Raw genomic sequence first — 11,999 nt, 5'->3', positions numbered from 1 at the left:
AATAGGCCCTTTTTGAAAATATCGGTAAATTCGTTCTGGTAATTTGCTGGTATGAGCAGAAGGAAGATTGCCAAGTGTGTGTTCACGCCTAGAACATGCTGACGTGAGACGTCTACTTTAGCCAATCAGAACACTCAGACGCATTCATGTCCACACGGTTTATGATAATAAAAGCCTTTATATATTTTTCCAGACACATTTAGTGGCTAGATGTTAGTCAGATGTTTCCCAGGGATGGGTTGCGGCTGGAAGGGCATCCGCTGCGTAAAAATGTGCTACCTTGAGGTACTACTGTGTACTCTATAGGTACAAATATGTATCTTTGAAAAGCTACTGGCCCAGTGACAGCTTCCGTACCTTTATTTCTGAGAGTGCATCATTATTATTCACAACTAAAGTTTGCTTTAATTGTCCAGTATTTACACTTTGTAACATTTTATTTATCAAGTTTAAGAGTCTTTTATTAGAGTAATATGAATATTTTATTATAAAGAGATCAGATCTTTAGTTTAAATATTTTTGTTTTTGACAATTAAAACTGCTTTAGTAATGTTGGTAAATAAAATCCTGATATACCTAAATGGATTGTTACAAAATATTCAATAATTATCGATAGCAGATAATAAACATGATATCTATATTTTTATATATTTCTATATTTTATCACCGAGCCCTACTCATGGCTATAAAAATAAAATAATCATGAACGAACATCAGCAGGTGCTGAAATAAAGCAGTACTTCCTACACTGTATCACTGTTTAAATCCACGGCAGAAACTATAGCCACTAAAGAAACCATATTAAAACAGCTGAAATAAGAACTGCCTCGTGTGTTAAAATATTATTTTATCTGCCATTTCCATATTTAAAAACTCTAGTGCATCACTGATAATAGAGCTGCTTAATCCAGGACGATCACTTTTCTTAGCATTTATTTGTAAAACACATAAGATGAACTGCATATTTAGTCAGGGTCATGCGTTCAGTTTCCCACGAGTGCATGAAATGATCAAACATAAACCTTAAATGCAAAATTATGGGTAAAACATGCACAAAAAGCAGAAACATACATGCATACATTGACTTATGCGTTTGTCTATGCACATTTGCATATGCAGGAAGGTTTTTACACCACGTCCTAACAACATGCGACGCACACAAACACAGAAACATTTAAACACCAGCCAATGCACTCCCGATGAAATGGTTAGGTTTATAATCTATACTAATACTCTACTATTAATTTATAATCTACATAATGATGAATACAAAAATACAGCTTTTGAACATTATTAATGGGCTGCTGAGCGACTGATGCTGAGTCTCAGTTCTGATTTTCAAGTTCTCCGGATCTGAGGTGAACTAGCTGCTGCTTTCAGTAGAATGGCAATAAATGACATGTGAAATGTGTTTAAACCCACATTGGGAGCATTGAACATGATCATGATGATGATGCTCATTGTCATAGCAGTATATTATGCTTTCATTTTGTCTTGTGATATGTCAGAAATAGAAACTTCACATGCCCCCAGATGCAGATGGCTGCTGGTCGCATGTAGTTAGGACATGATGTTCATCTCTCTATTGTTCTCATGCAATTATGCATAAACGCTCTAGGAGAATCTCTTCAGACAGGCAGCCTGTAAAATGCCTCCACAAATGAGAAAGCTTTCCAGCATGGCCTGTGTGTTTGTGTCTGAGACGTGAAGGATTGACTGAGGCCCTGTCCACATGAACACGGGTATTTTTACTTTTATTCCACACAGTTTGGCCGTTTGACCTAGGGTTGTCACGATACAGGAATTCAGTATCAATCGGTACGGGAATTTTAAAAGCATCCACTTCCTGCTAACATTTGAGCGATGCGTTTTTAAACAGTGCTGATTGGTCATTGTGTTCACATGCTCAACAGAAATGGCTCTGATTGGCCGTGAAGGTCATCAGTTCACCGAACTCACCGCTGTTGACTGAGTGTAACCACAGATACAGGGACACTGTTTTTACTTCTGAAGGTAAAAACAAAATAATATTTCTTATTTGATCCAAGAATTTTCAGATATTTAGACTATAAACTGACTTGGATTTCCAAAATCACAGCCCTAATGCGAACCCAGTGTCATTATCGCCCTCATTATGGCCCCATGTCGAGCCCTTAACATGCATCACAGTTCGTCTTTGTTCATGTGGACAGAGATTATTTAAAAACAAAAGCCTCATTTATAAAAACACCCATATAAGTGTGGACATGGCCTGATTGAGTGTCTGTCCTACTTGTGGATCCGACGGCGATGCTGGAGAAGGCGGAGCTGGAGGCGGAGCTGCTGCCTTCTGCTGGCGGGAGCAGGGCGGGCGTGCTGAAGGGCTCCTGGGTGACGGCGCGGGACGGCGGGTGCTGGATGGTCTGCATGTGTCCCTCAGTGCTAGGCAGAGACGGTGGCCCATCATAATCATACTCATCCTTCACCATCAGCCCTGACGGACCTGAAACAAGCACAGCAGACTAATCTATCAAACTGCATTTGAAAAGCTGGAGTTTACTGCTGAGTTATATGACTAACATAATCTCAAATCACAATACAAGTCATCTCATATACTGACAATTACATAGTATAATATAGTACTATTTGAAGTGTATTGACTTTCTATCACTCCTTAAATACATTCACCAGAACGATGGATGAATGAATGAATAAGTGAATGAGTGAATGAATGAATGAATGAATGAATGAATGGATGGATGGATGAATGAATGATGAATGGATGAATGGATGAATGGATGGATGGATGAATGAATGAATGAATGAATGAATGGATGGATGAATGAATGGATGAATGGATGAATGGATGGATGGATGAATGGATGGATGGATGAATGAATGAATGAATGAATGGATGGATGGATGAATAAATGAATGAATGGATGAATGGATGGATGGATGAATGAATGAATGAATGGATGGATGAATGAATGAATGAATGAATGAATGAATGGATGAATGGATGGATGGATGGATGGATGAATGGATGAATGAATGGATGGATGGATGAATGGATGGATGAATGAATGAATGGATGAATGGATGGATGGATGAATGGATGGATGGATGGATGGATGGATGGATGGATTTAGTTTCCCACAAAAAACAAAGGAAAAGTTCTGTACGCTCTGCTATTAAAATGTTCACAAACACCAAGTATTGCTTTCTTTAAATGTATTAAATGTGTGTAATTTTAAGATGAATGACATAAATTAAATGTTATAAAAGATCAATAAAAAAGTACAGAACATTTCATGCATGTTTGTTGTGTAGCATTTATTTATCCATCCATCCATTCTTTCATTCATCCATTCATGTTTGTTTTGTTGAATTCTTTACTCCATTTATTTATCAATTTATTCTATTCTATAATTATTCGCCCCTCTTTGAATTTTCTTTTCTTTTTTAAATATTTCCCAAATGATGTTGAACAGATTCAGCAAATGTTCACAGTTTGTCTGATATTATTTTTTCTTCTGGAGGAATTCTTATTTGTTTTATTTTGGTAAGAATAAAAGCAGTTTAGAATTTTTTAAACACCATTTTTAAGGGCAATATTATCAGCCCCTTTAAGCTATAATTTTTTTGATAGTCTACAGAACAAACCATCATTATACAATAACTTGCCTGATTACCCTAACCTGCCTAGTTACCCTAATTACCCTAGTGAAGCCTTTAAATGTCACTTTAAGCTGTATAGAAGTGTCTTGAAGAATATCTAGTCTAATTTATTTACTGTCATCATGACAAAGAGAAATAAATCAGTTATTAGAGATGAGTTATTAACACTATTATGATTAGAAATGTGTTTTAAAAAACTCTGCTCTCCGTTAAACAGAAATTAAGGGAAAAAATAAACAGGGGGGTGAATAATTCTGACTTCATCTGTATATGCATTTATGCATGCATGTTTGTTCGTTTTACTGCCATATCAGCAGCACTGGCTAAATTCATGGCAACATTGGTAATAAATAGCCGACACACAAACATAACAGCTTCTTAATAAACAAGTATTATACAAAAACATGCTGATGACAACAATATTGATAAAGGTCATATAAACTATTTAAATTTGGCCAGTGATGAATATTCAAAAATTCAGTAACACTTTAAAATATTAAAGTTAATATTAGTTCATGTATTTACTAACATCAACAAACAATTAGTAATGCATCTATTATGGTATTTATTCATCTTTGTTAACATTAGTTAATGTTATTTAAGCTAAACGTTAGTTATTGTTAACTCAGTGCATTAGATAATGCTGAACTATGATTAATAAATGCTTTACAAGATTATTTCAGCTTAACATTAGTAAAAGACAATTATTGCAAGCTTCTTATTCACAACTTTAAACTCGTATTAAGTATTAATTTTTGCTCCCATACTGCAGTATTGCATGTTGAACTGTGAGAACTGTGTTTTGTCACTCACCAGAGCCTGACAGTGTGAGGCCAGACAGATCTAGAAGAAAACACAGAAGGGTTCAATATGAAACAGAAGACATGATCAATGAATAAACAGCATTACAATCAGCATCAGACTGACCTATTCCTGGAGACACCACTCTCTCGTAGTGGTAGGGGTTGACGCACACGCTGTCACACTTCAGGTCGAAGGCGAACTGGCAGTATTTGACATGCTTCAGCTCGTTCTTATGAAGATCAGGCCATCGCCATAACCGTGCATAAATCACATGAGGGAATCCTTTCCGGCCCGCCACCTGAACAGGCATTCACAGGGACATCCGAGTGAGATACTTCTGTACAAACCCACTTTTAGAGCCGATGTTACAGTTATGGCAGAATAAAAGCACTGCTGACAGGTGAAGGGAAATGGTAAAATCCATTAAAATAGAGGTAAAACTGAATATTTGTGTGTCTTTGATGTCAAGACTAGAATGCAAAAAATATTATTTAATTCTGTCCTCAAAGATGGCATTTGAAGTTATTCAATTCATTCATTTATTTATTTGCTTGTTCACATTTTTAATGCCATAATATTCAGATGCTAATAAGATATTCAGATAAATACATACAGAGATGCTAATAAGATATATTTAAATAAATACATATTCAGATGCTAATAAAATATTCAGATAAATACATACGGAAAGGCTAATAAAATATTCTGATAAATACACATTCAGATGCTTATAAAGTATTCGGATAAATACAAAGCGAGAAGCTAATAAACCATCCAGATAAATAAATAAATATTCAGATATCAGTAAAATATTCAGATAAATACATATTCAGATGCCATTACAATATTCAGATAAATAAATATATATTCAGATGCCAGTACAATATTCAAATAAATAAATAAATATTCAGATATCAGTTAAATATTCAGACAAACAAATATTCAGATGCTAATAAAATATTCTGATAAACAAATATTTAGACATCATTAAAATATTCAATTAAATAAATAAATATTCAGATATCATTAATATATGCAGATACATAAACATTCAAACATCATTAAAATATTCAATTAAATAAATAAATATTCAGACATCATTAAAATATTCAATTAAATAAATAAATATTCAGACATCATAAAAATATTCAGATAAGTAAATATTCAGATGCTAATAAAATATTCAGATAAATAAATAAATATTCCGATGCCATTAAAATATTAAGATAAATAAATATTTAGACATCATTAACATATTTAATTAAATAAATAAATATTCAGACATCATTAAAATATTCAGATACATATTTAGATATCATTATAATATTTAATTAAATAAATAAATAAATATTCAGGCATCATTAAAATATTCAGATAAATAAATATTCAGACATCATTAAAATATTCAATTAAATAAATAAATATTCAGACATCATTAAATATTCAGATAAGTAAATATTCAGATGCTAATAAAATATTGTGATAATAAATATTCAGATGTCATTAAAATATTCAGATAAATAAATATTCAGAAACCAATAAAATATTCAGATAAATAAATAAATATTTAGATTCCATTAAAATATTCAGATAAATAAAGATTCAGATGCTAATAAAAAGTTCAAATAAATAAATAAATATTCAGATGCCATTTGAAGTTATTTATTCATTCATGTTTTAACGCCATATCAGCAACATTGTCTACATTCTTTGCAACATTGGTAATAAATATTCATAACATAATTTACAAAGATAAAAGTAGACCCCTAACACTGCCAACATGTGTGTGTACCTGCAGCCGTCCGTCCAGCGTTCTCTGTATGGTCACACATTTGCTGGGATGCGCTCCGTTAGTGGTGATAGCGGTGATCAGAGAATCCAGCTCATCTTTCTTCTCCTTTAGCTTCTTCACCAGGCTCTCGATGGCGCGTTTGGCGAAGGTCTCGCTCTCGCCGCCCTGCCGGTGGCACATCAGACTGTGCACGATGCTCAGGCACGCGTCATTACTGGTGGGAGTGTTTGTGATGGACATCCTGCGCTGCGTTTCACTCCTGTGTGCGGATCAAACTCGCTTCAGCAGGACAGCGAAGAGTCCATTCACACCAGCACTGCAGGAGGATTACAACAGTCAATCATTCTGCATAAGACAAGATCATGCTGATGTTCATAATTCAGTGTATCGTCATATTGTTGATATTAGGGGTGTATTGGATCACAACACAAACCACAATTCAGGATGCACGTGGCCTGAGGATTAATATCATTTTTGTTTTACTTGTAGATTAGTCTTAAATGTGTACTAATTGCAGAGAGATCTTCAGCCCTGGCATTCAAATCAACACCACACAGCATTATAAATTATAAATGATGATGATGACGATGATGATGGTCTGCATATCTTTATAAATCCTTAGATGTGCTGGAGTCAAATTTGGACCAACATCGATTCAGCGTTTACACTTTCATTCATTTTCCTTTAGCTTAGTCTCTATTTCAGAGGTCGCCACAGCGGAATGAACCGCCAACTATTCCAGCGTATGTTTTTATGCAGTAGATGCCCTTCCAGCTACAACCCAATACAGGAAAACACTCATATATACTCCTTCACACACACACACACACACACACACACACACATTCATTCATTCATTCATTCATTCACTACGGCCAATTAAGTTCATTTGATTCACCTACAGTGTATGCTTTTGGACTGTGGGGGGAAACCGGAGCACCCGGAGGAAACCCACGCCAACACGGACAGAACATGCAAACTCCACACAGAAACACCAACTGACCCAGCCGGGACTTGAACTATTTACCTTCTTGCTGTGAGGCCACAGTGCTAACCATTGAGCCACCGTGCCACCCTTACACTTACAGTTAGTTACAAATAATTAAATATCATAGAAGTACTGAAAGAACAGTTTATAGTTCACATATACAAACTGATAAGATTATAACCATTTCTACATTCAGCAACATCAGAAAACGTAGCAAAGATCATGTTTCACATGTTGAATATTGAACTTTTATTCAGCTGATTATTTCTTCATTTTATTTGTGATCAAAAACACAGGTTCAAAGTTACCTTTGTTAAAACCAAGTGTCTTGCAGTGCTGTTTTAGTAATAAACGGAAAGCAAATAAGATTTGTCTCCTCTCCTTTTTTGTATGATCTGTGAGTCAGAAACCAGAGTGCGATCTGAAGCATAAGATTTGTGATCCGTTACACTGACATTGTGGTCACTTCAAAAACCTGTAAATAATAATCAACTATTTAAACTTGTAAAGAGTATTTCAATTATATTCTGATTGTTGTATTAGTGTTTGTTCTAACTAAAAGTTCTATTAGTGCAGGGCAATAAAATCAGTATGTAAATAGAGGTAAAGTTGGTTTTATATTTGGATATTCAGACATTCTGCTTAATAATATTATTTCAGAAAAATATTCTTTGCAAATTCTAAAATAGGAAATCATGTCAGAGCCAAAGACTATCAAAATACAACCATGTTTACAGTCAGTTAGATAGTGTTGAGGTTGTTTTAAAGCCATGCATGCTAATTGTGACTGGATTTTCAAATTAGCTTGGTAAACAATATAAAGACAGTTAAATGAACGAATGTGCGAATATTAAACCAACTTCACCTCAATAAAGTGAGTGTGGTCGATGGACTGACAGCACAAACAGGTGATTTACTAAGAGTTTAATAGGATATGGCGTCTCACAGCACGGTAATCCCGCACACAGCTGATTTCAGACCTGCTGCAGAGAGCCACAGAGCTGGAGAAGCGGAATAAACTCCTGAATGTGATTTATAATCGCGCTCGACTGAATGTAAACAACAGCAGATCTGAGGGTTAGCATGAGCGGCTAACTTACACGTTGGCGGCTTACAGTACTAAACACAACTGATGAAAAAGACGAATAAAACACGTTTAAATATGAAAGCGTGTCACAATAACTTACCTGTTCTGTGTACTGTGAATGAGTGAGTCTCTATCAGTCCAGTTCTGAGAGGTTTCTTGTGAATCTTGTTAGCGGATACACACTTCAGCAGCACCAATGGGCTCATCTGGTCTCTAAAACGAGTTGAAGCGACCGTGCGAGCTCTTCATTTGAGCGATAACTTTGGCAGGCTGCGATCCGGTATTACAATCAAATATACCAGTAAATAAAACAATCACTGTATGCGACGGAAATAAACAATGTAGGCGAGATGTTCTCGACGCACCATCTCACACCCAGCTGCGCAATATGGCGAACAGCGCATGCGCATTGAACAGATTCTGTCTGTGGCTCAAAACACACGGAGCACACTAACTATACAGCTGATCAGGCACAATCCTAGTCAACACTTCTGGATCATTCTCAGAAAGCAATTTTAAATGCTCTTTGAGCATATCGTGTTCTGTAAAACTGTTAATGAGTGAAAATAATAGTGGTTTAAGTCATTTAAACCAGGGGTTTAAATCTTTTAGACGCTACAACCCCCCAAAATATTATGATAAGACTACTAACTGAAAAAAATGTATTACATTTATTACAACACTAGTGTTCAAATGTTTGGAACAAGGCAGTTCAACAAAAAGACTTCTATTTTGTGGGAAATAAAGGTAACAATGGTTAGAGAACAGTAATAACTCAAGTGTGAAGAAAGAAACAATGGCGCTAGTATCACTAGTCTCTCGCAGGTCATCATCAGTAGTCTCTGACAAGTCTCTCACAGCACAGGACATCTAGTCTTTATATTCCCTGCTGAAAAATACAGCTTAAACCAGCCAAGGCTGGTTGGCTCATTTTAGCTGGTTGACCAGCCTGGCTTTAGAGGGGTTTTGGCCATTTCCAGGCTGGTTTCCAGCCATTTCCAGCCTGGTTTTAGCTGGACATAGCTGGTTTTGGCTGGGCTCCCATCTTGGCTAGGCTGGTCAAGCTGGTTTTAGCTGGTCATCTCCCAGCCTGACCAGCTAAGACTAGGCTGGAAATGGCTGGAAACCAGCCTGGAAGTGGCCAAAACCCCTCTAAAACCAGCCTGGTCGACCAGCTAAAACCAGCCAACCAGCCTAGGGTGGTTTAAGCTGTTTTTTTCAGTAGGGTTATCAGTCTCTCACTCTGCTGTGATCTTGATCTTCACAGTACTAATTTTCGTTGTCCTAAAGGTTTTCCAGAGATTTTCATTCAGGTTTAGGTCAGGACTCTGGGCTGCCATGTCATTATTTCAGTGTTTTCAGCTTCAGCTGTTGTTCTGTGTTCAGAGTTGATTGTCCTGATGAAGATCGCTGTGTGGGTGTGATGAACAGAAGCTGATGTTGCTGACAGATCTTCCGATAAACGTCTGCATTCATGTTTCTGTAGATTAGACTCAGAACACTCAAGCAAAATCTTCACACTTCAGCAGCAGCTTTACTGAGTCTTTCTGCAGTTTGACCACCAATATCACGCTTCCACCTGAGCCAAATAAATGAAGCTGTTCTTTACCAGTGAGGTAAGATGCGGGTCAGTTATCGGTCCTCAACGTGCTCCTCGAAAAAGCTCTTCTGATTCTTTCTGCTGATGAAGGTTAATAAAGCAGTTTTTAAGCATATTAAATATATGAGAATAATAAATAATGTATTTGTTGCATCAACTTGTGTACATATGTGTATATATGACCAGTATCACACAAGTAGAAGTGTGGTATGGCTGTATATTAGCACTCATGGGAGTCGTGTGTTGGCTCGAGGCCATGGCCCGAGTGCCTTAGTGTCCCACCAGTGACGATATACAGCCATATTGCACTGCTACGAGTGTGATATTGTGTTTATACAACAGTTCCACAGCATAATCTTGTATATAAATAAGAAAATCAAACACAGAGAGTCTCAAAAATCCTTTTGAATGAGGAACTACTTTCTTCCGCCGTTCATTCTCATCTGCAGCTGACGTCAGAACAGCAGAAACTGCTGCTCATTCACAAACATCCCTTTACAGCAGGTGTTTGAATGATTCTCTAGTGTAATGTCCAAAGTGAAGACAAAACAGCTGATTTTGCTCACATTTTAAGATTATAAGGCTGAACAGCATGAAATGCCATCAGTCTACAGAGATTTCTTAGTATTTCCCTGTTGCAATCACAATAATTAACCCTAAAAAAGCCAAACAAAGCAAACACTAGCAGATTACTGTGGTAAAAGAGAAAGATCGACTTAAGCCTGGTTTATACTTCTGCGTCAAGTGACCGGCGTGACCCATGGCGCATGCAACGCGCGTAGCTGTGCATTTATACTTCTGCGCGCTGTCTCTGTTGGTCTGCATTAACACTTCCGAAACGCTAGTTGGCAGTGAGGTGTTAATGTTTCTCTGTGTCGAGTTTCTTCGCTGCTGTTTTGCTTTTCCTAAACACTTCCGGGATGTACAAGTGGCTCAAACTCGCTCATTTTGAGGCAGGAACCCTCGGACGTGCAACAACTTTAACTATGAGGAAAACACAAAACAAAACTTTCCATGAGGAGCTCCTTCACGGGACTCCACACTTGTAAACAATCGCTCCATTGGGCTCGCGTCCAAGCTCGCGCCATTCGCACGGCTCTCAGTCCCGCCCAGACTCGTAAGGGCTACCAAGCCAACCAATCACAGAGCTTGCGCTACGCGTCGTTGCGACGTGTAGTTACAATTTTTGAGAGGTGCACGTCAGCGACGCCGACGGCAACGGCGAAGGGCTATGCGTCAGCACCGTAGCATACGCCGGCGTTTGACGCAGAAGTATAAATCAGCCTTTAGAGTGTCACTTACCTGTTCAATAGTGATTTGATCAGCCCTAGTCAGAAATTACACTGAGTTTTTCTCCCCTAAGAACTTATTATGAGGTCTCTGTCGCCATCTTGTGGTGGAACATCAACCCTCTTTGCTCTGCTCAGTATGACAGACTGATGGCCGCCAGCGCACTCTGAAATAATACATATTTAAAATAGGTGCAATCCTTATCAATAGACTGCATAGTTGCACTGCATACTCTAATCTAAAAAAGCCTCAAATATACATTCTGTTGTCCAACAGCTGCAATATCTGCCAAACTGAAGTGAGTTTAGTCCTCTGGCACTATGTGGGCGGAGTAATACACACTGGTGAAGAGGCTGCAAGTGCTGTTATTGCAGATTATCACACGGCTATCAGCCAATCAGAATCGAGAACCATACAGAACTGTTGTATAAATGTATATAACTCATTTCTGATTTATTTTCTCTTTGTCATGATGACAGCACATAATATTAGACTAGATATTCTTCAAAACACTAGTGTTCAGCTTAAAGTGACATGTAAAGGCTTCACTAGGGTAATTAGGGTAAAGTTAGGGTAATTAGGCAAGTCATTGTATAACAGTGGTTTGTTCTGGAGACAATCCGACACTAATATTGCTGAAGGGGGCTAATAATATTGACCTTAAAATGGCTTTAAAACAATTAAAAACTGCTTTAATTTTACACCAAATAAAACAAATAAGACTTTCTCCAGAAGAACAAATATTATCAGACACACTGTGAACATTTCCTGAATCTGT

The 11,999-nt window shown here is 37.1% G+C and overlaps 1 protein-coding gene and 1 long non-coding RNA gene across 10 annotated transcripts in view; one reads left to right on the top strand and one right to left on the bottom strand.

Annotated features, from left to right (window-relative positions):
- The window catches only part of smad4a (SMAD family member 4a), a 19,200-nt gene extending 10,443 nt beyond the window's left edge, over positions 1 to 8,757 (bottom strand). For 8 of the 9 annotated variants that reach the window (XR_012385928.1, XR_012385929.1, XR_012385927.1 and 5 more), the window contains exons 1-5: positions 8,432 to 8,728; positions 6,257 to 6,572; positions 4,588 to 4,762; positions 4,474 to 4,503; positions 2,273 to 2,482 (exon numbers count right to left, since the gene is read on the bottom strand). Coding sequence is in view for 4 of the 9 variants with exons in the window: in XM_017357976.4 (XP_017213465.1) it covers positions 2,273 to 2,482; positions 4,474 to 4,503; positions 4,588 to 4,762; positions 6,257 to 6,496 (655 nt within the window). In the remaining 5 variants the exon portion in view is untranslated. Of the gene's footprint in view, positions 1 to 2,272; positions 2,483 to 4,473; positions 4,504 to 4,587; positions 4,763 to 6,256; positions 6,573 to 8,431 lie in introns of all 9 variants that reach the window. The other variant, NM_001122700.2, reaches the window with a different exon arrangement.
- A 308-nt stretch (positions 8,758 to 9,065) lies between these two features.
- LOC141376281 (uncharacterized) lies at positions 9,066 to 10,844 on the top strand. The gene is made up of 2 exons (XR_012386053.1): positions 9,066 to 9,204; positions 9,440 to 10,844. It is a non-coding gene; the product is annotated as an uncharacterized lncRNA (long non-coding RNA).
- The last annotated feature ends 1,155 nt before the right edge of the window (positions 10,845 to 11,999 follow it).

This window comes from Danio rerio, chromosome 10, assembly GCF_049306965.1.
Source record: "Danio rerio strain Tuebingen ecotype United States chromosome 10, GRCz12tu, whole genome shotgun sequence".
Taxonomy (NCBI): domain Eukaryota; kingdom Metazoa; phylum Chordata; class Actinopteri; order Cypriniformes; family Danionidae; genus Danio; species Danio rerio.
The sequence above is the reverse complement of the archived record's forward strand: the minus strand, read 5'-3'. Positions and strand labels throughout refer to the sequence as shown.